The 27,851-nt window shown below is 47.4% G+C and overlaps 1 protein-coding gene across 5 annotated transcripts in view; it reads right to left on the bottom strand.

The window, feature by feature from the left end:
- The window catches only part of jade2 (jade family PHD finger 2), a 155,360-nt gene that overhangs the window by 34,127 nt on the left and 93,382 nt on the right, over positions 1-27,851 (bottom strand). For all 5 annotated transcript variants that reach the window (XM_078411380.1, XM_078411379.1, XM_078411382.1 and 2 more), the window contains 4 exons: positions 23,025-23,192; positions 20,578-20,694; positions 16,866-17,333; positions 5,438-5,555 (listed from right to left, as the gene is read on the bottom strand). In XM_078411380.1, coding sequence (XP_078267506.1) covers positions 5,438-5,555; positions 16,866-17,333; positions 20,578-20,694; positions 23,025-23,192 — 871 coding nt within the window. The remainder of the gene's footprint in view (positions 1-5,437; positions 5,556-16,865; positions 17,334-20,577; positions 20,695-23,024; positions 23,193-27,851) is intronic.

The following is a 27,851-nucleotide window of genomic DNA, read 5'->3' as shown; positions in this document are numbered from 1 at the left end:
TGTGTGAATCTGTGTGTATGTGTCACAGTATGTGCACGTGACACGTGTATCAGCAGTTTTTTATTTTCCTCACTCTTTTACTGTTATTTTATTGTTATTTTTTATCTTGTACATTTGAGCTCCGCTCATTTTGAGCGCCTGCATTTTGTACGGGCCAAGGGAAAGATGGCGGCGCGCACGGACGCAGCGGCTCACAGCTCTCCCTTTCGGTGCGTTTTATGTGTGTTATCTGTGTTATGTCTGTTAGTCAATTTTAGTCATGCAAACCAGGAAAATCAGGCAAATCCTACCTACAACCGAAAGGACCTTCTGATCATCGGATTCCAGTGCAATCGGGACCTTGTGCGCGAATTTCCACACCCGCGAAATATACCGGAAGAGATAGCCAGGACACCGGGCGCTCCGTGGATAGTTGTCGGCGCGAACAGGCGTCGCAGGCGGAGGAGAAACAGGAAGCAAAAGCGAGGATGCCGGTCCGGTATACTTGCCAAGCTAAAGAGACAGCCACACAAACCACCGCTACCCAGCATGTTCCTCACCAACGCCAGATCCATCATCAACAAAATGGACGAACTAAAACTGCTGATATCAGCAAACAAACTCGTGGAGGACTGTTGCATTCTCTTAGTAACAGAGACATGGCTTCATCCACTTATCCCAGACGGAGCCATTGAGCTAGCCGGGCGTACAGCGTTTCGTTGGGACAGAAACATCGACTCCGGTAAGAGCAAGGGGGGGGGGTTATGCATTTATGTGCACAACAACTGGTGCACTAACATCCAAATCATAGATAGCCACTGTTCTCCTGATCTGGAGTCCCTAACAGTTAAATGCAGGCCTTTTTACCTTCCTCGCGAATTTACAGGGGTTATAGTAACAGCAGTCTACATCCCACCGAATGCTAACGCTAGCACAGCTTTAGGCTACCTGCTCGGTGCAATAAACTCACAACAGAGCACATATCCAGAAGCAGCCCACATCATAGCCGGGGACTTCAACCATGCAGACCTAAAGTCAGTTCTCCCGAAACTTGAACAACACATAAGATGTGCTACCAGGGGGAAAAACACACTAGACAAGGTTTACTCAAATATTAAGAAGGGGTTCAGGTCAGCACCACTACCACACCTGGGGCAGTCAGATCACCTGTCCATATTCCTAACCCCAGCATACACCCCACTCAGGAGGAAAGCTCCAGTCACCATAAAGACTGTTAAGACATGGCCTGAAGGAGCTTCCTCGCAGCTGCAGGATTGCTTCGAAAGGACCAACTGGGATATTTTTGAGGATCAGGACTTGGAGGAGTACACATCAACTGTACTTTGCTACATCCAAAACTGTGTTGACAATGTCACCGTCGACAAACGCATCCGGTTGTACCCAAATCAAAAACCCTGGATGACAAAGGATGTCAGGTCTCTCCTCAAGGACCGTAACACCGCCTTCAGGTCTAGTGATAGAGCTCTATACAGTGCTGCTAGAACCAACCTGAAGAGAGGCATCAAGGATGCCAAAGCGTCCTACAAGAGGAAGATTGAAGACCACTTCTCCAACAATGACCCACGGCGGGTATGGCAAGGCATCCAGCACATCACCAACTACAAGACCAGCAACCGCACGACTGCCGACGGCGACGCCTCGCTGGCTGAGGAACTTAACTGTTTCTTTGCTCGTTTCGAGGTGAAAGCTACAGTGGCAGACATTACACCCTCTCCAGCACCTGACAGCAACACCTTCACTGTGCAGGAGTATGATGTTAAGCGCGTGCTCAGAGCAGTGAATCCCAGGAAAGCTGCAGGCCCCGATGGTGTGACGGGCAGAGTGCTGAGGGAATGTGCAGACCAATTATCTGAGGTCTTCACAAAAATCTTCAACCTGTCCCTTTTAAAATCCACCATCCCTCCCTGCCTGAAGTCCGCCATAATCATCCCACTGCCGAAAAAGTCTGTCATCAGCAGTCTTAACGACTACCGTCCGGTAGCACTCACACCGGTCATCACAAAGTGCTTCGAGAGACTGGTCCTGCAGCACATCAAAGCCAGCCTCCCACCCACCTTCGACCCACACCAGTTTGCCTACAGAGCAAATAGGTCTACAGGGGATGCCATCGACACTGCTCTTCACACTGCACTGACCCACCTTGAACACCAGGGGAGCTATGTGAGGATGCTCTTCCTCGACTTCAGCTCTGCCTTTAACACGGTCATCCCGAGCAGACTGGTCACCAAACTTTCCGACCTTGGATTTTCCCAAACCATCTGCAAATGGATCAAGGACTTTCTGACCAACCGCCCCCAGACAGTCAAAATAGGCCCTCACCTCTCCTCCACCATTACACTGAGCACCGGCTCACCACAGGGCTGTGTGTTGAGCCCCATCCTTTACTCCCTCTACACTCACGACTGCGCCCCCACCCATCCCACCAACACCATCATCAAGTTCGCGGATGACACGACTGTGGTTGGACTCATCTCAGAAGGAGATGAGACAGCCTATAGGGATGAAATCCAAAGGCTGGCAGCATGGTGTTCAGTGAACAATCTGGTCCTGAACTCCTCCAAAACAAAGGAACTTATAATTGACTTTAGGAAAACCAGTGGAGATTACGACCCACTCTACATCAATGGGGTCTGTGTGGAAAGGGTACCAGCTTTCAGGTTCCTGGGTACGCACATCGCAGAGGATCTCACCTGGTCTACCAACACCATCACCACAGTAAAGAAGGCACAGCAGAGACTCCACTTCCTGAGGATCCTCAGGAAAACCAACCTGCAGGAGAAGCTCATGTTGTCCTTCTATCGCTGCTCCATCGAGAGTGTGCTGGCATACTGTATAACCACATGGTATGCCAGCTGCTCAGAAAAGGACAGGAAGGCCCTTCAGAGGGTCATCACGACGGCCCAGAAAATCATCGGCTGCTCACTGCCCTCCCTGGAGCACCTGTTCAGCCTACGCTGCCTCAGTAGAGCAGGCAAAATAATAAAAGATCCATCCCACCCCGGCCACCGTCTGTTTGTTCATCTGCCCTCTGGTCGACGTTTCAGGTCGATAAAATCCCGAACAAACAGACTTAAGAACAGTTTTTACCCCAGGGCCATACGAGAACTGAACACTACCTTTGCACTAGGCAACACTAAAAAATCTTTGTACTTAACATAATTGTATTTAATTGTATTTATGTATTTATTTGTTTTTGCATTTATTGCATATATGTTTGTACGCACCGTCAGGATTGGCTATTTTTTAATTTCGTTGTACTCGTTGCAATGACAATAAATGAATATTATTATTATTATTATTATTATTATTATTATTATTATTATTATTATTATTATTATTATTATTATTACGATGACAATAAAGAAATTTGATTTGATTTGATTGAGCTTTTCAAGTTACAGCAAGGTTTGTGAAAGGACCAGGAAGCAACAGGAGTGCTACCAGAAAATGTACAAACACTCCTCTGTACTAGTCTTGACCTTGTACAAAACTCTTGAAGAAAGAATTTAGAAGGATGAGGGGGGATCTTATTGAAACATATAAGATAATTAGGGGGATTGGACACATTAGAGGCAGGAAACATGTTTCCAATGTTGGGGGAGTCCAGAACCAGGGGCCACAGTTTACGAATAAGGGGTAGGCCATTTAGAACGGAGTTGAGGAAGAACTTTTTCAGTCAGAGAGTGGTGAAGGTGTGGAATTCTCTGCCTCAGAAGGCAGTGGAGGCCAGTTCGTTGGATGCTTTCAAGAGAGAGCTGGATAGAGCTCTTAAGGATAGCGGAGTGAGGGGGTATGGGGAGAAGGCAGGAACGGGGTACTGATTGAGAGTGATCAGCCATGATCGCATTGAATGGCGGTGCTGGCTCGAAGGGCTGAATGGCCTACTCCTGCACCTATTGTCTATTGTCTAGACATGATAACACAAGAACAATCAAAGGAACGTCCCAGGTTTGTTAACATCCAGGCCAACAAATCATTGCTCATTCAACATGACACCAAATCCCCCAGGCATTTAAGTCATGCACAAAATGGCGTAGTAACTCAGCGGGATAGACAGCATCTCTGGAGAGAAGGAATGGGTGACGTTTCGGCTCAAGACCCTTCTTCTGTGGAGAGGATGTTTCCACTAGTGAGAGAGTCTAAGATCAGTGGTCATAGACTCAGAGTTAAAGGACGTTCCTTTAGGAAAGAGATGAGGGGGAATTTCTTTAGTCAGAGAGTGATGAATCTGTGGAATTCATTGCCACAGAAGGCTGTGGAGGCCGTCAGTGGATATTTTTAAGGCAGAGATAGATAGATTCTTGATCAATACGGGTGTCAGGGGTTGTGGGAGAAGGCAGGAGAATGGGGTTAGGAGGGAGAGATAGATCAGCCATGATTGAATGGCGGAGTAGACTTGATGGGCCGAATAGCCTAATTCTGCTCCAATCACTTATGAACTTCTGAAGTAGGGTCTCGACCTGAAACATCACCCATTCTTTCTCTCCAGAAATGCTGCCTGTCTATCTTTGTGTCTATCTTTGGTGTAAACCAGCACCTGCAGTTCCTTCCTACACATTTCCCCAGGCACTTATCCTAGTGCTATTTATGGGATTATGACGTGGGCACATCGTTTACCTCCATAAATACAACGACTACACTTCAATATACTTTAAGCCATCAACAAGGTAGGTTCATCAGTGGTAGGAGCAGAATTAGGTCATTCGTCCCATCAAGTCTACTCCACCATTCAATCTTGGCTGATCTATCGTTCCCTCTCAACCCCATTCTCCTGCCCTTCAAATTCTTAAAGCCAACGAGCCCTTCTGATCATGTCTGACCAATTTGATTGCATTCTTTGAATTAGACTTTATTTTAGACTTTCGAGATGTAGCGCAGAAACAGGCCTTCCGGCCCACCGAGTCCGCACCGACCAGCGATCCCCGCACATTAACACCACCCCACACACACAAGGGACAATTTTACATCTATACCAAGCCAATTAACCTACAAACGTGTACGTCTTTGGAGTGTGGGAGGAAACCAAAGACCTTGGAGAAAACCCACGCAGGTCATGGGGGAGAACCTACAAACCCCGTACAGACAGCATCGGTAGTCAGGATCGAACCCAGGTCTCTGGCGCTGCGAGGCAGCAACTCTACCGCTGCGACACCTTCGATCATTGCAAAATGCAATCCGTCTCTCCTTCCAGAAGCCAGAACCGAATCTGATTTTTGCTTGGTGGGCAAGTTGCCATGAGGAACAGGCAGATGAATCCTGTATTCAGCATTGTTGCCAATAATCTAAGCTCCTGACCTATTCGGCACTTAAAGCAGAGTTCTCTGTACATTCACTTTGTACTATTGCACTGCGCCCTAGTTCTTCCAGTTCTGATTCGAGCAACTAAGGTCTCTTTTAACCCTGTGGAACAGAGACACTTGGTTCATCAGAGTCCTACCTCGATAGAGATTTTCTTCTATCAGTTTAGCTTGATGGTGGAATATTTGTTCTTGGAGCCTGGAGACTGACCGCTTCATTTTCTCCCTCCGTGTCACCATGTAGCAAAGATTTCTAACCTGTTAAATCGGACAAATATATTATTATCCCTTTGTAGACTTCATAGCTAAAATATCAAGAGCACCACAAGCTTACAAGTTCGCATGAAATACTGTTGGACTGGATGGAAAATAATGACCCTAATCAATAAACAGGCAAAAGGCCTTCACACAACTTGGCGGCGTTTCTGAAAACGGTCGATCATCGAGTCGAGGTGTACAAAATCATGAGAGGAATGGATCGGATAGAGTCTTTTGCCCAGAGTCTTTTGCCCAGAGCAGGGGAATCGAGAACCAGAGGACATAGGTTTAAATTGAGGGGGGAAAGATTTAGTCGGAGCCTGAGGGGTAACATTTTCACGCAAAGGGTGGTGGGTGTATGGAACGAGCTGCCAGAGGAGGTAGTTGAGGCAGGGACTATCGCTATGTTTAAGACTGACTGTTGAAGCTCCGGGTAAATAGAGACCAGGAAGTTGATGCCTGTGACAAGTGAAGTTGAGAGACCGAAACACGGTGGCATAGCGGTAGAGTTACAGTACTTGCAGCCTTACAGCGCTTACAGCGTCAGAGAACCAGGTTCAATCCTGACTATGGGTGCTGTCTGTACGCAGTTTGTACGTTCTCCCCGTGACCCACGTGAGTTTTCTCCGAGATCTTCGGTTTCCTCCCACACTCCAAAGACGTGCAGGTTGGCAGGTGAATTGGCTTGGTATAAATGTAAATTTGTCCCTAGTGAGTGTGGGATAGTGTTAGTGTGCAGGGACCGCTGGTCGGCGCGGACTGGGTGGACTGAAGGGCCTGTTTCCGCGCTGTATCTCTAAACTAAACTAAACTGATGTCCAGAGGGAGCAACATGATATTTAGCTTCACTTTGAAATTTACTGTGAAGCAGCACTCAGTACTTAATAACAATTTAACTTCAGTGGGAAAAGCATGCAGTAGGTTAATAACCATGCCTCAGTGCTGCCATAAAAAATCTGTAGCACCAGCATAATAATTAATTAACTGTGACTCTGTAATGGTGTAATTATAGAACTGCTATGATATATAAATATTTGTTTGTAGTGAAAACACTGATGATCAGTAGCTTAGTTTAGGTTTGACATGTTCATGAGTTCCAAGAGCAGAATTGGGCAATTCGGCCCATCAAGTCTACCCCGCTACTCACTCCGCCAATCGATTACCGCTGATCTATCTTTACCAATCAACCCCATTCTCCGCATAACCCCCGACACCCGTATCAATCAAGACTCTGTCCAACTCCGTCTCAAAAAGATCCATTGACATGTTCCCGATGTTGGGGGAGTCCAGAACCAGGGGCCACAGTTTAAGAATAAGGGGTAGGCCATTTAGAATGGAGATGAGGAAAAAAAAATTCACTCAGAGAGTTGTAAATCTGTGGAATTCTCTGCCTTAGAAGGCAGTGGAGGCCAATTCTCTGAATGCATTCAAGAGAGAGCTTGATAGAGCTCTTAAGGATAGCGGAGTCAGGGGGTATGGGGAGAAGGCAGGAACGGGGTACTGATTGAGAATGATCAGCCATGATCACATTGAATGGTGGTGCTGGCTCGAAGGGACGAATGGCCTACTCCTGCATCTATTGTCTATTGAGTTGGCCTTCTGTGGCAATGAATTCCACAGATTCACCACCCTCTGACCCTAAAGAAATTTCTCCTCATCTCCTTTCGAAACGAGCGTCCTTTTATTCTGAGGATATGGCCTCTGGTCCTGGACTCCCCCACTAGTGGAAACATCCTCTCCACATCCAAATACAGGGTGGAAACAGGCCCTTCGGCCCACGGAGTCCATGCCGACCAACAATCACCTCGTACACTAGTTCTATCCTACACTCAAGGGAGAATTTACAGAAGCCAATTAACCTACACACCTGTGCGTCTTTTGAATGTGAGAAGAAACCGGAGAACCCGGAGAAAGCCCCCGCAGTCACGGGGAGAACGTACAAACTCCGTGCGGACAGCACCCGTAGTCAGGATGGAACCCGGGTCTCTAGCGCTGTAAGGCAGCAACTCTACCTCTGCGCCAATGTGCCACCCAGCCTTCCTTGCTGCCCTTGCCATTAGAGTACCAATCTACAAAGGCAGGTGGATTTACAATGTGAAAGTTACAGAAGTTGGTGTCTTGCAGCATGGTTTATGAATGTTGAAGGATATGATTACTCTGATGGTCAGCCGTGTAAGTATTGAGGATTTGATAATGGGCTATTGGTGGTGGTAATAATACTAGTGTGTACACACTGGTGCTGCTGGTCGAGCCATAGAGTGATACAGCATGGAAACTGGCCCTTTGGCCCAACTTGCCAACATGTCCCAGCTACACTAGTCCCACCTGCCAGCATTTGCTCCATACCCCTCCAAACCTGTCCTATACATGTACCTGTCTAACTGCTTCTTAAATGTTGGTATAGTCCCAGCCTCAACTACCTCCTCTGGCAGCTTGTGCTGTACACCCACCACCCTTTGTGTGAAACAGTTACCCCTCAGATTCCTATTAAATCTTTTCCCCTTCACCTTAAATCTATGTCCTCTGCACCTCGATTCACCTACTCTGGGCAAGGGTCTCCAGGCATCTACCCGATCTATTCCTCTGATAATCTTATACACCTCTATAAGATCACCCTTCATCCTCCTGCGCTCCAAGGAACAGAATCCCAGCCTACTCAACCTCTGCCAATAGCTCAGACCCTCTAGTCCTGGCAACATCCTTGTAAATCTTCTCTGTACCCTTTCCAGCTTGACAACATCTTTTCTATAACACTGTGTCCACAACTGAACACAATACTCTAAATGTGGGCTCACCAACATCTTATACAACTGCAACATGAGCTCCCAACTTCTATACTCAATGCTCAGATTGATGAAGGCCAATGTGCCAAAAGACTTTTTGACCACCACATCTACCTTCAGAGACCTATGCTCCTGCACACCAAGATCCCTCTGCTCCACAACACTCCCCAGAGGCCTACCATTCACTGTGTAGGTCCTGCCCACGATAGACTTCTTAAAATGCAACACCTCACATTTTTCTGTGTTAAATTCCATCAACCATTCCTCAGCCCACTTGGCCAATTGATCAAGATCCTGCTGCAATTTTTCACAACCATCTTCATTATTTGCAAAACCACCCAATTTTGTATCATCTGCAAACCTGCTAATCTCGCCCTGTATGTTCTCATCCAAATCATTGATGTAGATGACAAACAGTAACGGGCCCAGCACCGAACCCTGAGGCACACCACTAGTCACAGGCCTCCAGTCCGAGAAACACCCTCCCGCCATCACCCTCTGCTTCCTTCCATGGAGCCAATTTGTTATCCATTCAGCTATCTCTCCTTGGATCCTATGCGATCTAACCTTCCAGAGCAGCCTACCATGAGGAACCTTGTCAAATGCTTTACTGAAGTCCATGTATACAACACCTATGGCTCTGCCCTCATCGACCTTTTTGGTCACATCTTCAGAAAGAGCTGCTGCCTCACAGTGCCAGAGCCCCAGGTTCAATCTTGTCCTCAGGTGCTGTCTGTGCGGAGTTTACACATTCTCCCTGTGACTGTGTGGATTTCCTCCGGGCGTTCCAGATTCCTCCCACGACCTCTAAAGACATGCGGGTTTGTAGGATAATTGGCCCTCTGTAAAATTGCTCCAAGGGTGTAGGGAGTGGATGAGAACTGGTGTGACCGGGTGATCGATGGTCGGCGTGGATTCAGTGGGCTGAAGGGCCTATTTCCCACACTGTATATTGTATCTTGTTGTATCTTTCAATCCATCAGGACTGACCAACACTCCTCACACATTTTTTGTTCACCCCCTCTTTTCATCATGCTCCACTTGAATGTGCACCCATTCCTCCTATGACCCTGTCCCCCTTTTCCTCTTCCCCTTCCACCTATATTTCTTCCGCTGGCTTCACACTTTGTGCCTCATCTCTCCTTTTCTCATAGCAATTTTGTCTTCTTCCCATCTCTGCCATTTGTCCACCCATCTGGCAATCAAACTCTCACTCATCTGCATCTGCCTATCACTTGCCAGCTTTGTCCTGCCCCAACCTCTCATTCACAGCTTTCTCCTCCCCCCCCCTTACTAAATCAGTCTGATTCTCAAGAGATTCCCATGTTCTCACGAGATGCTGCCTGTCCTGCTGAGTTTAGTTTACATTAGATTAGAGATACAGCGTGGAAACAGGCCCTTCGGCCCACCGAGCCGCACCGAGCAGCGATTCCCCGCACACAAATACTATCCTACACACCCGAGGGAAAATTTACAATTATACCAAGCCAATTAGCCTACAAACCTGTACGTCTTTGGAGTGTGGGAGGAAACCGGAGCACCCAGAGAAAACCCACGTGGTTACAGGGAGAATGTACAAACTCGGTACAGATAGCACCCGTAGTCAGTATGGAACCCGGGTCTCTGGCGCTGTAAGGCAGCAACTCTACCGCTGCACCACCGTGCAGTACTTTCTGTTCTTTTGTGTAAACCAGCATTTGCAGTTCCTTGTTTCTACATTTAAACTAAGCACTGCTCTACCACCTAGTTTAGAATCCTGCATGGTGGCACGGTGGCGCAGCGGTAGAGCTACTGCCTGACAGCGCCAGAGACCCGGGTCCGATCCTGGCTATGGGTGCTGTCTGTACGAAGTTTGTACGTTCTCCCCGTGTCTTCGGTTTCCTTCCCACAATCAAAAGACGTACAGGTTTGTAGGTTAATTGGCGTGGTATAAATGTAAAACAGTCCCTAGCGTGTGTAGGGTAGTGCTAGTGTGCAGGGATCGCTGGTCGGCACGGGCTAGGTGGGCTGAAGGGCCTGTTGTATCTCTAAACTAAACTAAAAGTGCATGCATTCTATGCCAGCTCTCCTTACGCATCAACCCACGGGCTCTTCTCTCATTCAGTAATTGCCAAGTAACTGTTGTGTAAGTGACTTGGAGGACAAGGACATTTGCTTTTCATTACAAAGTTAGTAATTAAATGTAACGAGCCATAACATCCCGTGTCTGATCTTTGGACCACATGTAATATCATTAAAAAAAGACGCTCATCTGACTGATCCCAGTCCATCTACAGAGGACACGACAACTTATGTAACTGTCTGTCTGACATTTAGACTTTTAGTTATGAAACTGATGGTAAACCTCCATTCAGCCTGTGATTCACTGATGTGCTCCCACTGTAAATAAACTCTCCAGAGGGCAGCAGGCAGCACACAAGTTCACCTTCCAGATTTCATAAATGCATAAATTCACAAGTGATAGGAGCAGAATTAGGCCATAAAGTCTATTCCGACATTCAATCATGGCTGATATATCTCTCCCTCCCAACTCCATTCTCCTGCCTTCTCCCCATAACCCCTGACACCTAATCAAGAATCTATCTGTCTCTGCCTTCAAAATATCCATTGATTTGGCCTCCACAGCCGTCTATGGCAATTAATTCCACAGATTCACTACCCTTTGACTAAAGGTTTCCCACGGTATGGACGTTAAATTTGGGAAAGGTCTCACTCATATCATCTAAGTCACTTCCTTAGCTCCTCACCCCCACCCGCAGCCTGAGCTCCACAGCTTGGTTTGGGAACAGCTCCATCCAAGACCGCAAGAAATTGCAGAGAATTGTGGACACAGCCTAGGCCATCACACAAACCAACCTCCCTTCCATTGACTCCATCTACACTTCACGCTGCCTCAGCAAGGCCAGCAGCATAATCAAGGACCAGTCTCACCCCGGTCGCTCCCTCTTCTCCCCTCTCCCATCAGGCAAGGGGTTACAGAAGTATGAAAACGCACACCTCCAGATTCAGGGACAGTTTCTTCCCAGCTGTTATCAGGCAACTGAACCATCCTATCACCAACTAGAGAGTGGTCCTGACCTCCCATCTACCTCATTGGGGACCCTCGGACTAGCTTTAATCGGACTTTACTGGACTTCTTCTTACACTAAACGTTACTCCCTTTATCCTGTATCTGTACACTGTGGACGGCTTGATTCTAATCACATGTTGTCTTTCCACTGACTGGATAGCACGCAACAAAAAGCTTTTCACTGTACCTCGTTACACGTGATGATAAACTGAATAAACCCAAACCTCCCCCCCCCCCCCCCTCTCCTCACCACCTACGCATCAGCAAAATTCTAAGGAACCACAATCAAGATTGAGTTGATGACATCGGGACTGTGAGGGAAAGGTTAGGTTGAGAGGTAGGGGGAAGTAAATCTAAATAAAAGATAAGGGAAATTAATCATCAATTCCACTTAACTGGACACTTCCCCTAGTTCCAAACTGCCTCTCATGTCTTTACACTATTTTATTCTTCCACTCTTATTGGGAATCAAGAACACTGTTTGCATTCGCAGGTACTGCCAAAACCTTTGTCAAACTAACATCCTTCAAGATAGTCCGAGGGTCACCAATGAGGTAGATAGTAGTTCAAGACCGAAGAAGGGTCTCAACCTGAAACGTCACCCATTCCTTCTCTCCAGAGATGCTGCCTGTCCCGTTGAGTTACTCCAGCTTTTTGTGTCTGTCTTCTAGTAGTTCACGACTGCTTCATACCCACAACCAGAGACTATTGGACTATCCTTGATCGGACCTTACTGGCTTTACCTTGCACTAAACCTTATTCCCTTACCATGTATCTGTGCACTGTAATTGGCTTGATTGTAATCATGTATTGTCCTTCCGCTGAATGGATTAGCATGCAACAAAAGCTTTTCACTGTACTTCGGTACACGTGACAATAAACTAACTAAATTAAACTAAGAGGCGAGGGCATTAAACATTCACGAGCTCCTTTACTCTAAAGGCCACAACCAAGTCATTCAGTGTTCATGTGCTATCAAGCATGGATGTTGCACCATCCTCCCACAACCAGAGAGTAGTCCTGAACGACTATTTACCTCATTGGAGACCCTCGGACTATCTTTGATCGGACTTTACTGGACTTTATCTTGCACTAAACGTTATTCCCTTTATCATGTATCTGTACACTGTGAATGGCTTGATTGTAATCATGTGTTGTCTTTCCGCTGACTGGTTAGCATGCAACAAAAGGGCGGCACAGTGGTGCAGCGGTAGAGTTGCTGCCTTACAGCGCCAGAGACCCGGGTTCGATCCCGACTATGGGTGCTGTCGGCATGGAGTTTGTACGCTCTCCCCGTGACCTGCTTGGGTTTTCTCCAAGATCTAGGGTTTCCTCCCACACTCCAAAGCCGTACAGGTTTGTAGGTTAATTGGCTTGGTATAAATGTAAATTGTCCCTAGTTTGTGTAGGATAGTGTTAATGTACAGGGATGTCTGGTCGGTGCGGACTTGGTGGGCCGAAGGGCCGAAGGGCCTGCTTCCGTGCTGTATCTCTAAACGAAACTAAAAGCTTTTTACTGTACCTCGGTACACGTGACAATAAACTAAACTGAAACTCAGCCACTGGGCAGGAGGACTGGTAATAACTGTAATGTTGACACAAGAGATGATGGCCAATGCTAGAAACAGAGTATAAACAGACTGCTGGAGGAACTCAACGGGTCAGGCATCAAGTGCAGCAGGGGCTGAACAGATGACGTTTTAGGTTCGGGACCCTTCTTCAGATTGATTACAATGTTCCCAGTGTCACTCCAGCGTAGATTGCGTGCTTGGCTTTCTTGGTTTGTGTGGTCATTGACCTTTGTCTTTCAGTACTTAGAGTCCAGAAAGATCAAAGTCTGGAATTTGGAAGTGACTTACAAAATAGTTTCACTCGTGTTGTATGAAATATAAATCAGAAGCAGCCGTGACCTACTCAACTCCTCGATCCTACTCTGCTACTTAACAAGATCACGGCTGATCTGTCTGTAATCTCAACTTAACCTTCCCATCGACCTCGAATAACTATTAACCCCGTTGCCCATCAGGTGTCTCCCTACCTCTGCCTATGGAGCAAGGATTACCACCCCCACAGCTCATACGTTCCAGGGTAGATGGACTCAAAATGCTGGCGTAACTCAGCGGAACAGGCAGCATCTCTGGAGAGAAGGAATGGGTGAAGTTTCGGGTCGAGACCTTTCCTCAGACTGGTTAGGGATAAGGGAAACGAGAGATATAGAGTCATAGAGTGATACAGTGTGGAAACAGGCCCTTCGGCCCAACTCGCCCACACCGGCCAACAATGTCCCAGCTACCCTAGTCCCACTTGCCTGCGCTTGGTCCATATCCCTCCAAACCTGTCCTATCCATGTACCTATTCAACTGTTTCTTAAACATTGTGATAGTCCCATCTTAACTACCTTCTCTGGCAGCTTGTTCCATACACCCACCACCTTCCTTGTGAAAAAGTTACCCTTCAGATTCCTATTAAATCTTTTCACCTTCACCTTGAACCTATGTCCTTTGGTCTTTGATTCCCCTACTCTGGGTAAAAGACTCTGTGCATCTACCCGATCTATTCCTCTCATGATTTTGTATACAAAAATGTTGGCAGACCAATTTCCCTCCTGGGATAAATAAAGTTCTATCGTATTGAAACAGCCACTGAGTCCATATGCAATAGTCGCCTGGTTGTGACACTGTTTCACAATCCAGCTGCAGCTGTCCACAATGGCCCGTTGCCGCCATCACCTCCATCCGGGAAAGAGAATTACCAGAAGATAAAGACAGTAAATAAGATCTCCCCTCACCCCCCATAATCTTGAGTCAAAAGGGGACCAATGCATCAAATCATAAGATGATAACTGAATTACCTGCCTGACCCACTGTGTTACTCCAGCACTGTGTTTCAGTGAAATCCTCCAGTCACATCCTCCAGTTATTAATTACTGTTTGAATTTTATATATAAAAACATTTAACTCTTTTTCTTTCTCTGGATAATCCAGTCTCTTTCCATTAATGCTTTCAGTATTGAATTTGGCAATTAATTCACTAATCAACTGTTACTTCTTGATTAATTATCTGCACTGCAAGAGATTCAAGATTCAAGTTTATTGTCACTTGCGGAGAGTTAAAGAACAATGAATGAAAGGTATGCAAAAAAGTAACGATGATAAAGGAGCAGAATTAGGCCATTCGGCCCATCGAGTCTACTCTGCCATTCAATCATGACTGATCTATCTCTCCCTCCTAACCACATTCTCCTGCCTTCTCCCCATAACCCCTGACATCCGTACTAATCAAGAATCAATCTATCTCTGCCTTAAAAATATCAACCGCCTTGGCCTCCACAGCCTTCTGTGGCCGTACCTAGAACCAACTGTAGTAACTGTACCTAGAAAATAGAACAGTACAGCACAGGAACAGGCCCTTCAGCCCACAATGTCCGTGCCGAACATGATGCCAAGATAAAGCGATCTTGTCTGCCTACACGTGATCCATATCTCTCCATTTCCTGCATATCCACGTGTCTATCTAAAAACCTCCCAATTCAGGGACAGTTTCTTCCCAGCTGTTATCCGGCAACTGAACTGTCTTCTCATCAACTAGAAGAGCGGTCCTGACCTCCTATCTACCACACTAGACACCTTTAAACAATCTTTATGCGGACTTTACTGAACTTTATCTTACACTAAATATTACACCCTTTATCCTCTAGCTGTACACTGTGGACAGCTTGATTATAATCATCAATAGTCTTTTCGCTGACTGGATAACACACAACAAAAAAATGCTTTTCACTGTACCTTGGTGCATATGACAATAATAACTATATTAAACTACTCATATCATATCATATCATATCATATATATACAGCCGGAAACAGGCCTTTTCGGCCCACCAAGTCCGTGCCGCCCAGCGATCCCCGTACATTAACACTTTCCTACACCCACTAGGGACAATTTTTACATTTACCCAGCCAATTAACCTACATACCTGTACGTCTTTGGAGTGTGGGAGGAAACCGAAGATCTCGGAGAAAACCCACGCAGGTCACGGGGAGAACGTACAAACTCCTTACAGTACAGCACCCGTAGTCAGGATCGAACCTGAGTCTCCGGCACTGCATTCGCTGTAAAGCAGCAACTCTACCGCTGCGCTACCGTGCCGCCACGGTGCCGTCATGTGCCCTCTAAAAACCTCTTAGAACCCACTGTTGTACCTTCTCCACCACCACCACACTTGGCAGATCTGTTTCATGAGAACGTGACAAGTAAAATGGATGAAAGGGAGCCAGTGGGTGTAGTGTATCTAGACTTTCAGAAAGCCTTTGATAAAGTCCCACACGGGAGATTGGTGACTAAAATTAGAGCACATGGTAATGGGGGTAGGGTGTTGACATGGATAGAAAATTGGTTGGCAGACAGGAAGCAAAGAGTAGGTGTAAACGGGTCCTTTTCAGAATGGCAGGCAGTGGCGAGTGGAGTGCCACAAGGCTCAACTGTTTACCATATATATTAATGATTTGGAAGAGGGAATTAGAAGCAACACTAGCAAGTTTGCGGATGACACAAAGCTGGGTGGCAGTGTGAACTGTGAAGAGGATGTTAGGAGGTTGCAGGGTGACCTGGACAGGTTGAGTGAGTAGGCAGATGCGTGGTAGATGCAGTATAATATAGATAAATGTGAGGTTATCCACTTTGGCGGCAAATTATTATCTCAATGGTGTTAGGTTAGGTAAGGGGGAGGTGCAGTGAGACCTGGGTGTCCTTGTACACCAGTCACTAAAAGTTGGCAGGCAGTGAAGAAAGCTAACGGTATGTTGGTCTTCATAACGAGAGGATTTCAGTATAGGTTCTTCTGCAGTTGTATAGGGCCCTGATAAGACCACATCTGGAGTATTGTGTACAGTTTTGGCCTCCTAATTTGAGGAAGGACATCCTTGTAATTGAGGCAGTGCAGCGTAGGTTCACAAGATTGATCCCTGGGATGGCGGGACTGTCATATGAGGAAAGATTGAAAAGACTAGACTTGTATTCACTGGAGTTTATAAGGATGAGAGGGGATCTTATAGAAACATATAAAATTATAAAAGGACTGGACAAGCTGGGGAAGGGTCTCGACCCGAAACGTCACCCATTCCTTCTCTCCAGAGATGCTGCCTGACCCACTGAGTTACTCCAGCTTTTTGTGTCTAACTCTTGTTTATCTTGCATGAGGCACAGCCTGGCCTGCTGCGTATTTCCAGCATTTTCTTTGCTTCGGGGATACAGCGTGGAAACAGGCCCTTCGTGTGTGCCTGTCTGTGTGTGTGTGTGTTGTGTGTGTGTGTGTGTGTGCTCTGTGCCTGTCTGTGCGTGCGTGCGTGTGTGTGTATGTGTGTGTGAGTGTGTGCGTGCGTGCGTGTGTGCCTGTCTGTGTGTGTGTGTGTGTGTGTACCCGTCTGCATGTTGCACTGCCGTTAGTGATTGCCTCACCCTCTCCAGGTCCTGGCGTAGGTGGGTGAAGAGCCGCAGCCTCCGGTACAGGATGTCCTGCTCCTGCTGGGCCAGGTTGTCCACCTCATCGGTTTTTGGAGCCAGGAGGGGCTTGTTGAAATTGGACTTCCTCTTGAGCCGCCAGTACTGGTAGAAGAAGTCCACCAGCGCGCCGGACACGTGCAGCTCCTGTGCCACGTCCGTCGGCTTCACCAGCTCGTAGAACTCATCTTCCAGCTGCTGCAGCTTCTGCTTCCTCAGGTTGGCTTTCTCCAGGTCGCGCTGGCTCTGATCCACCCCGTCAGGGATCTCACGCCTGGCCGGGCAGCTGGTGGGAGTGCTGCTGTGCTCCAAGCAGTACGACTTAAACTTCACCTCGTCATTCTGCGCCAAAATAGTCCTCATTTCCAAGTTGCGGTCAAACGCACACGTCACGTGGAATGCTGTTATACAGGAGGCCTTGGAACACTGCAGAGAGCAAAGAGACATCCAGAGACGTTAATGGTCATCCTGAACCCGATGGTCATAAGTGAGAGGAGCAGAATTGGCCCATTCGGCCCATCACGTCCACTCTGCCATACAATCATGGCTGATCTATCCCTCCCACCTAAGCCCATTCTCCTGCCTTCTCCCCACAACCCCTGGCACCCCGACTAATCAAGGCTTGTGGAAATAAAGAACTGCAGATGCTGGTTCGTACACAAGAGGACACAAAGCGCTGGAGTAACTCAGCGCGTCAGGCAGCATCTCTGGGGAAGTGGAAGAGGTGACGTTTCGGGTCGAGACCCTTCTTCGGAGCAAGTTTTGTTTTACACAGAGGATGGTGGGTGCCTGGAATATGCTGCTGGGGGTGGTGGTGGAGGCAGATACGACTGTGGGCCGAAGGGCCTGTTCCTGTGCTGTACATTTCTATAGAAGGTAGAATATCGAATACCCCTGCATGTTTAGCTCCCAGCCTTGGTCACCTTGGAGCCATGTCTCCGTAATTCCAACTATGTCCTATTCCTTAACTACTAACTGCACATTCAATTCATCCACCTTATTACGAATGCTCCGCGCATTTCAGTTTCGATTTAGTTTATTGTCACGTGTACCGAGGTACAGCTAAAAGCTTTTTGTTGCGTGCTAACCAGTCCGCGGAAAGACAATACATGTTTGCAATCGAGACATTCACAGTGAACGTGATATGGGAATGACGTTCAGTGCAAGGTAAAGCCAGAAAAGCCCGATCAAAGATAGTCCGAGGGTCACCAAAGAGGTAGATAGTAGCCCAGGACCACTCTCTGGTTGTGGTGGGATGGTTCAGTTGCCTGATAACTGTTTTGCACACACTGAAGTGGACCAGTTTAACGACATCCAGGAGGAGATAGTTCCAGTGATAAACCACTCCTTCACTACTGCTCTAGAGTCAGGCTGGGCATCAATTCTGAGTTTCCTACGTGGGAGGAACGCAGGAAATTCTGATTCAGCGATAAGTGAGTCCCGACTGACTCTGAGTTCTCCAGAATTGTGCCACGTGATCTGCTGATTATATTCTTGGAGAATGCATTGAAAGGGAGTTAGATCCAGGAATTCCCCGCCACCGAAGGAGAGGCTTTTCCACTGTTGGTCCTGTGTGGAGTATCTGCTTCCTGCTTTCCCAGAGAGGGGAGAGGCTGTCGGCCATAGAGCAGTCACAGTTGTTGGGGGGGGGCGTGCGCGGGAGCCTTGTGTGCTCGGTGTACGTTCGGGCGACGGAGGGACGATGCCCAGCCTGTTGTTTGGGGCGGCACAGCGGTGGAGCTGCTGCCTCTCAGTGCCAAAGACCCAGCTTCCATCCTGACCACGGGTGCTGTCTGTACGGAGTTTGTACGTTCTCCCTTTTGGGTTTTCTCCGGGTGCTCCGGTTTGCTCGCACACTCCAAAGGCGCTCCGTTTTGTAGGTCAAATTGGCTTCTGTAAATTGCGCCTTGTGTGTAGGATGGAACTAGTGCACGGGGGTGATCGCTGGTTGGGACGGACCCGGTGGGCCAAGGGCCTGTTTCCACGCTGTATCACTAACCTAAAACTAAAGATTCATGACTCTCCAGTTGCAGAAATGTCTCCTCATCTGTGCCCTGAATGGATGACCTTTTGCACGTTCTCCCTGTGACCTGCGTGGGTTTTCTCCGGGTGCTCCGGTTTCTGCCAACATTCCAAAGACGAACAGGTTTGTAGGTTAATTGGCTTCGGCCAACATTGTAAATTGTCCCGAGTGTGTGGGATAGTGCTGGTTTTAGGGGTGGTCGCTGGTCGGCGTGGACTTAGTGGGCGGCAAGCCCTGTTTCCGAGCTGAATCTCGAAAGTCTAAAGTAAAGTAAATCAGCCGATGAATTGAAGCGAGTTTTTTCTGAAGCACCTCACGGGTTTTCCTAATCACCCACATACTGTCGGGCTGCATCACACCTTGGTTTGGGAACAGCTCTGCCCGAGAGAGGAAGAAATCGCAGGGAGTGGTGGATGTAGCCCAGTCCGTCACACAGACCAGCCTTCCCACCATCTACACTTCACGCTGCCTCGGGAAAAGCAGTCGACATAATCAAAGACTTGTCCCACCCCAAACACCCCGTCTTATTCCTGCTCCCCTCCAGCAGAAGGTACAGAAGCTTGAAAGTGCGCACCGCCAGCCTCAGGGACAGCTTCTTCCCCTTTGTTGTTATCTTGACTTCTGCATTGCCCTTGACTTGTTCATCTGGGCACCCAGCACTGATTCCTGTGGCACCCCACGATAAATTGCCCCCCCCGACACCTGAAAAGACACTGCTTTTTATCCATTAACCAAGCTTCAATACCTCTAATATTTGCTTGCTAAATGTTTTGAATAATCTAACTTTGAAGAAGGGTCCCACGCCAAAATACCATCTGCCCATTCCCCCTGTGGATGCTGAGGATTCCAGCACCTGCAGTTCCTTGTACCACACCTGGTGAGTTATCCCTTGTTTGGAACCACATTGCAAGACTATTGAATGTGCAGACACTGCCCCACCTGCTGAGTGACTCCAGCACTTTGTGGGTGGCACGGTGGTGCAACTGTGGAGCTACCGCCTCACAGCGGCAGAGACCCAGGTTCGATCCCGACTACGGGTGCTACCTGTACGGAGTTTGTACGTTCTCCGCCGTGACTTGCGTGGGTTTTCTCCAAGATCTTCGGTTTCCTCCCACACTCCAAAGACGTACAGATTTTGTAGGTTAATTGGCGCGGTTCAAAATGGAAAAATTGTCCCTAGTGTGTAGAGGATAGTGTTTTAGTGTGCGGGGATCGCTGGTCAGCACGGACTCGTTGGGCCGAAGGGCTTGTTTGCGTGCTTTATCTCTAAACTAAACTAAGGTATCACAAAATGCTGCAGTAACTCAGCAGGTCAGGCAGCATCTAGGAGAGAGGCAATGGGTTTCCTACCTAAACTAAACTAAATCCATTTTAACACACAGATCCACGCTCTGCCAAACTTCATGTTGCTTTAGAGCTGTGAGCTTGCTGATATACACAAACGGCTGTGGTTCAGTATTTGGAGATTTATGGTTTGGGGGGGGATTTAGAGTCATAGAGCCTCAGATTCCAGCATCTGCAGTTTCTTGCGCCTCGTCAGGCTTTCATTTCCTCTCCGTCACCCATCAGAACAAAGAACTCTGCGTATTGTTATAACATGATAGACACGGAACAATATCAGAGTTAGAGGAAGGTGTTCACACTGACCTGAATGCAAGTGCCAGTCCGCTCCACACAAAGGCTGCACGGCAATGCCCACCGACTAGCGGGAATGTGAGACACCTTGGTAATGGGCTCCATCTTCTCAGGGCAACCTATACTTACCTGAAAACATGGAAACACAGTCAACATTCAGATAATGAAACGGACAATTCCATTTTTTTGAGACATTGACCCCCCCCCTAAAATATTCAATTTTCTTCTTACAGCCGCAGGTCCTGGACAAAGTCCGATGAAGGGTCCCGACCCGAAATGTCACCCATTCCTTTCTCTCCAGAGATGCTGCCTGACCCGCTGGGTTACTCCAGCACTTTGTGTCTATCTTCGGTATAAATGAGCATCTGCAGTTCTTTTTACCAAAGCCAATTAACCTACAAACCCGTATGTCTTTGGAGTGCGGAGGGGAGACCGGGACGCCTGGAGAAAAGCCACGTGGTCACGGGGAGAACGCACAAACTTCGTACAGGTACTGGACAAAGTCTGATGAAGGGCCCCGACCCGAAATGTCACCCATTCCTTTCTCTCCAGAGATGCTGCCTGACCCGCTGGGTTACACCAGCACTTTGGGTCTATCTTCGGTATAAATGAGCATCTGCAGTTCTTTTCTGCAGAGTTATGGACGAAACTTTCTTTCGAAGGTCCCTGCCTCTGGCCCACTTGATGGTCAATGCGATGTCCTCTATGATTCATGGTCATTCTCAAGCCTCCAGCGAACAGCCTTCAAAGCAACCATGAATTGGGATTGGGACTTGGCTGGTCTCAATCTGTGGTTCTACTCTTGCTGCATCAATCTTACATTTTTGCCCCAATACTTACATAGAAACAACGAAGGCAGGTGCAGGGGTAGGCTATTCGGCCGTTCGAGTCAGCACCACCATTCAATATGATCATGGCTGATCATCCAAAATCAGTACCCCGTTCCGGCTTTTTCCCCATAATCCCTTGATTCCGTTAGCCCTAAGAGCTAAATCTTGACAACGTCCAGTGAATTGGCACTGCCTTCTGTGGCAGAGAATTCCAGATTCACAACTCTCTGGGTGAAAAAGTTTTTCCTCATCTCAGTCCTAAATGGCCTACCCATTTTTCTTAAACTATGACCCTTGGTTCTGGACTCCCCCCAACATCAGCCATGATCACATTGAATGGCGGTGCTGGCTCAAAGGACCGAATGGCCTACTCCTGCACCTATTGTCTATTGGGAACATTTTTCTTGCATCTAGCCTGTCCAATCCCTTAAGAATTGTATATGTTTCTATAAGATCCCCTCTCATTCTTCTAAATTCCAGTGGTTCTAATCCACCCGTTGCACATTTGCATCTTGTTCTGGTTTTGCTCAACACTTTAAATTACCCGTAATAGACATAAAAAGGGTCTCTCGGGACCCTTCTACAGACTGAAAGATGGAACCCAACCCGAAACATCACCCATCCTTTTTCTCCAGAGATGCTGCCTGACCCACTGAGTTACCCCAGCACTTTGTGTCTATTTTTGGTATAAACCGGTATCTGCAGTTCCTTTTTTTCTATACTTTTAATTTCCTGTAGCTATATATTTTATGTGTGTGTGTGTGTGTGTATATATTTATGCATATTTATATGAATTTATTTGAAGCAAACATTAACTTTGGGCAGTTGAGAACAGTGGTATCATCAACATAAGGCATGGAACCCACTGCTAACTTTTCCGTGAATGTATTACGTTGACTACAGGTTAATTAAATAGAATATTTCCCATTTCTCATGGAAAGTATTGCATTTGTTAGGAACAGAATATAGCTCCCTCTACTGCTGCAAATTTTTTCCTTACGTCCACCTTAACTTTATGGAAACAGAGTTGAAAACTTTTTCTTGATCACTTCCCCAAACTGGAAGAATGTAGTAATGGCTATGCTTCAGGGGGAGGGGAGAGGGGAGAGGGAGGAGGAGGAGGGGGAGGGGAGAGGGAGGAGGAGGGGAGGAGGGAGGAGAAGGGGGAGGTGGGGGGAGGACGGGGGAGGGAAGGAGGGGGGAGGTGGGGGAGGGGGAGGAGAGGGGAGCGGGGAGGGGAGAGGGGGAGAGGTGGGGGAGGGGAGGTGCGGGGAGGATGGGGGAGGGGAGGAGAGAGGGGGAGAGGTGGGTGGAGGGGGAGAAGGAGGGGGAGGTGGGGGGAGGACGGGGGAGGGGTAGAGGGGAGGATGTGGGGAGGGGGGGTGAGGTGGGGGGAGGGAGGAGGGGGGAGGGGGAGAAGGAGGGGGAGGTGGGGGAGGGGAGGGGGGGAGGAGAGGGTGCTGCACCAATACAGGAGAGGCTTGGGCCCAATGGGTCCACTTGGTCTAGTGCATGTCCAAAACTAAAATGAATGTACTGAGCTGGGTGGCACGGAGGAGCAGAGGGATCACTATCCAAGGTGTGATCGGGACTGTTCATTGAAACGCTGCGTTCAGGTAGGTATCTTACTTCAGGTATCCATAAGGCACAGCTAACGTGGACCCATTTTGTGCCGCTACGTGTTGGCTTCAAGGCTCCCCCTCTCTTGGGGCACAGCAAGCACTTGGGCTGCACGCCCAGGGCACATGTGCGACACAGCCAACTGCCAAGGGGCACCTTCAGAATTCCATAGCAGGCCTGTCATGAAGTAAAAATGGAAATCGGTCAGATATCGCTGCCGCCGAGAATCTAATCAGAAAAATAAGCTTCCTTATGCAAGCATTGTGACTCAGAGCATCATGTTAGAATCTGGCAGGCTTTCAGATGAATCCTTCAAGAACAAAACAGCTCGAACTGTCCAAACCAACCAAAGGAAATTCAAAGAATCTCTGCCGGTAGTTAAGGATGGCACCTCGTCAGGGATAGAAAGGAACATAGAAAAATAGGTGCTGGAGTAGGCCATTCGGCCCTTCGAGCCAGCACCGCCATTTAATGTGATCATGGCTGATCATCTAAAATCAGTACCCCGTTCCTGCTTTTTCCCCATATCCCTTGAATCCCTTCGCCCTAAGAGCTAAATCTAACTCTCTCTTGAAAACATCCAGTGAATCGGCCTCCACTGCCTTCTGTGGCAGAGAATTCCACAGATTCACAATTCTCTGGGTGAAAAGGTTTTTCCTCATCTCAGTCTTAAGTGGCCTACCCCTTATTCTTAAACTGTGACCCCTGGTTCTGGGCTCCCCCAATATGAGGAACATTTTTCCTGCATCTAGCCTGTCCAATCCTTTAAGAATTTTATATGTTTCTATAAGATTCCCTCTCATCCTTATAAATTCCAGTGAATACAAGCCCAGTCGACCCCTTTCTTTCATCATGCATCTTTCATCTTTCTTTCTTTCCTGCCTTCCTGGGAATTAACCTGGTGAACCTACGCTGCACTCCCTCAATAGTAAGAATATATTGCAACACAAACCTTTTACAGTATTAATGATTTCAAACCGCAAAGCCTTGCTTTTAATTGCTAGTATTCACAAGAAAAGATTTAGAGTCAGAGTAATACTGCATGGAAACAGGCCCTTTGGCCCAACTTGCCCACACCAGCCAACATGTTCGAGCTACACTGGTCTCACCTGCCTGCGTTTGGCCCGTATCCCTCCAAACCTGTCCTATCCATGTACCTGTCTAACAGTTTCTTAAACATTGGGATAGTCCCAGCCTCAACCACCTCCTCTGGACACTTGTTCCATACACCCATCATCCTTTGTGTGAAAAAGTTACCCCTCAGATTCCTATTAAATCTGTTCCCCTTCACCTTAAACCTATGTGCTCTGGTTCTCAATTCTCCTACTCTGGGCAAGTGACTCGATCCACCAGATCTATTCCTCTCATGAGTTTATACACGATCAAGATCCTGTGTATACAAGATAGACACAAAATGCTGGAGTAACTCAGCGGGACAGGCAGCGTCCCTGGGGAGAAGGAATGGGTGACGTTTCGGGTTGAGACCCTTCTTCAGACTATGTATGTACAAGATCACCCCTCAGCCTCCTGTGCTCCAAGGAATAAAATCCCAACCTACTCAACCTCTGCCTGTAGCTCAGGTCCTCAAGTCCTGGCAACATCTTATGTCTTCCCTGCACCCGTTCCAGCTTAAAAACTTGCTTCCTATAGCAGAGTGCGCAAAACTGAACATAATACTCCAAACGCGGCCTCACCAATACCTTAGTTTTAGTTTTTAGTTTAGTTTTAGAGACACATCACGGAAACAGGCCCTTCGGCCCACCAAGTCCACGCCGACCAGCGATCCCCACACATTAACACTCTCCTACACACACGAGGGACAATTTACAATTATACCAAGCCAATTAACCTACAAACCTGTACGTCTCTGGTGTGCGGGAGGAAACCGGAGCTCCTGGAAAAAACCCACGCAGGTCACGGGGAGAACGTACAAACTCCGTACAGACAAGCACCCTTAGTCAGGATCGAACCGGGGTCTCTGGCGTTGTGAGGCAGCAACTCTACCGCTGCGACATCGTGCCGCCCATTAATATCTTGCACAACTGTAACAACATCCCAACTTCTATACTCAATGACGTCCAAAGGATTTGCAAATATAGAGACTGCAGGTCTCAAGAGCTATAACGATATAAACAAAAAAAAATCAATGATCAACTTATTAAGTCATTACCGTAGTTTCTTGTGGAGTTTATTATGCAGGTTTATTTGGAAACTTTATTGGACAAGTTGCATTTTGAATTCTTCGAACTGGGCTGATATATTTTCTGATATAAATGTGGAACCACAGATGTGATGGTGAGTTTGATAATATAAATAAACGTCAGGGCTGATTGTCAGATGTGAGCTGTCAGGGGGAACTTTGAGGAGGTTTTCAATGACCGGGCATAACATTTTTGTAATGGCCACAATTCAAATAGTTGTTGAGTCATCAGTAAATCTGCCTTCAAAAGTGACAGGAGCAGAATTAGGCCATACGGCCCATCAAGTCAACTCCGCCATTCAATCATGGCTGATCTATCTCTCCCTCTCAACCTCATTCTCCTGCCTTCTCTCCCGATAACCCCTGACACCTGTACTAATCAAGAATCTATCTATCTCTGCCTTAAAAATATCCATGGACTTGGCCTCCACAGCCGTCTGTGGCAATGAATTCCACACATTCACCGCTCTCCGACTAAAGAACCTCCTCCTCATCTCTTTCCTAATGGAACATCCCTTTAATTTGAGGCTGTGACCTCTGGTCCTCGACTCTCCCACTGGTGGAAACATTCTCTCGGCATCCAATCTACCCTTGCCTTTCACTATTCGGTAAGTTTCAGTGAGGTCCCGCCTCATCCTTCTATACTCCAGCGAGTACAGGCCCAGTGCCGTCAAATGCTCATCTTGTAGCTTCTAGTCTAAAACACATTCATCGACGCAAAGCAGAGAATGACACATTTGTGATCAGTAAGGGTGTCAAAGGTTACCGGGAGCAGGCAAGAGAACGGGGTTGAGAGAGAAAGATAGGTCGGCCATGATTGAATGGTGGAGTAGACTTGATGGACACAGTTGTCTAATTCTGTTCTCATTGGCAAACTGGGGCACTTTGATCTGCTTGGATGAGTATGGCTGAAAGGCCTATTTCAGCGTTGTACGACGTTAAGGATTCTTTGTTTGATTCCATATTTAGTTCCATATTTATCTGAAAATATATCAGAACTACTGAGCCCAGTTCGAAAAATTCGAAATGCAATTTGTGCAATAAATAGTTTCCAAATAAACCTGCACAATAGACTTTGTTGTACAGTAACACTTCGTTCGATATTGGGCAAGTTAAAAAACTGAAACCTTTTTAAAAACTCACTTTTGTGTCTCACGTCTTTAAAATCTCAAATTCACTTCTCAAAATAGCCAGCAATTCACACGTAAAGAGTATTAAAAACCCACCATATTACACCCAATATGCCTAATATGTGGTTTAAGGTGGGAGCTGCTCAGGCTTTGTTAGATATAGGGCGGAAATGAATGTTTTACTTCAATTTTTTTGCCTGGAAACTCAATGGATAAAGTCCATGAAACTGCAAGTATGTAGGATGTTGACAAATTGTGTTTAAGGGGCTAAATGGTTCAGGGCATAACTTTGTTCTGTTACTGTGCTAGCATCAACATGATAATCCAGTGTTATGTAAGGGCCGAATGGCCTACTCCTGCACCTATTTTTCTATGTTTCTATGTCAGATACCACAAAAGATGGATTCGGCGATCGTTTCGCTGAACACCTCTGCTCAGTCTGCCTTGACCTACCTGATCTCCCGGTTGCTCTGCACTTTAACTCCCCCTCCCAACCCAATCTGACCTTTCTGTCCTGGGCCTCCTCCATTGTCAGAGTGAGACCCAGCGCAAATTGGAGGAACAGCACCTCATATTTCGACTGGGTAGCTTACACCCCAGCAGTATGAACATTGACTTCTCCAACTTCAAATAGCCCTTGCTTTCCCTCTCTCTCCATCCACTCCCCCTTCCCAGTTCTCCCACCAGTCTTACTATCTCCGGCTACATGATATCTCTGTCCCGCCCACTTCCCTGACATCAGTCTGAAGAAGGGTCTCAACCCGAAACGTCACCCATTCCTTCTCTCCAGAGATGCTGCCTGTACCAATGAGTTACTCCAGCGTTTTGTGTCTACCACAAAAGATGAAATTGAAGTTCTGTTTATACTTCTCCAGCTAGAAAAAGAACACCATTTAGTTTGAGTCATCGGTGCCGGCTCTGATTTGTTCTGCACATTTTCATACCTCTAATTTCTCTCTCCCCTGACTCTCAGTCTGAAGAAGGATCTCGACATGATACCTCACATGTTCCTTCTCTCCAGAGATGCTGCCTGACCCGTTGTTACTCCAGCATTTTGTGTCTGTCTTTTGTGTGAACCAACACCTACAGTTGCTTCCTACATCCTTTGGTATAGTTTGGTTTAGTCGAGAGATACAGCAGGGAAACAGGCCCTTCGGCCCACCGGGTCCGTGCTGTCCAACAATCACCGGTACACTACCTCTGTCCTACACACTGGGGGCAATTTGCAGAAGCCAATTAACCTGCAAGTCTTTGGAGCATGGGAGAAACCCACGCGGTCACAGGGAGAACGTGCAAACTCCGTATAGACAGCACCCATAGTCAGGATCAAGCCCGGGTCTCTGGTGCTGTGAGGCAGCAACTCTACCGCTGCGCCACCTCGCATTCCCTTTTCCTTTTTCTTTTCCTTCTCCCACACCCGCAGGGGCAGCACGGTGGCGCAGCGGTAGAGTTACTGCCTTACAGCGCCAGAGACCCGGGTTCGATCCTGACTATGGGCGCAGGGAA

This window comes from Rhinoraja longicauda, chromosome 14 (genome assembly GCF_053455715.1).
Source record: "Rhinoraja longicauda isolate Sanriku21f chromosome 14, sRhiLon1.1, whole genome shotgun sequence".
NCBI lineage: Eukaryota > Metazoa > Chordata > Chondrichthyes > Rajiformes > Arhynchobatidae > Rhinoraja > Rhinoraja longicauda.
Note: the sequence above shows the minus strand (reverse complement) of the source record. Positions and strands in the feature narration are given on the sequence as shown.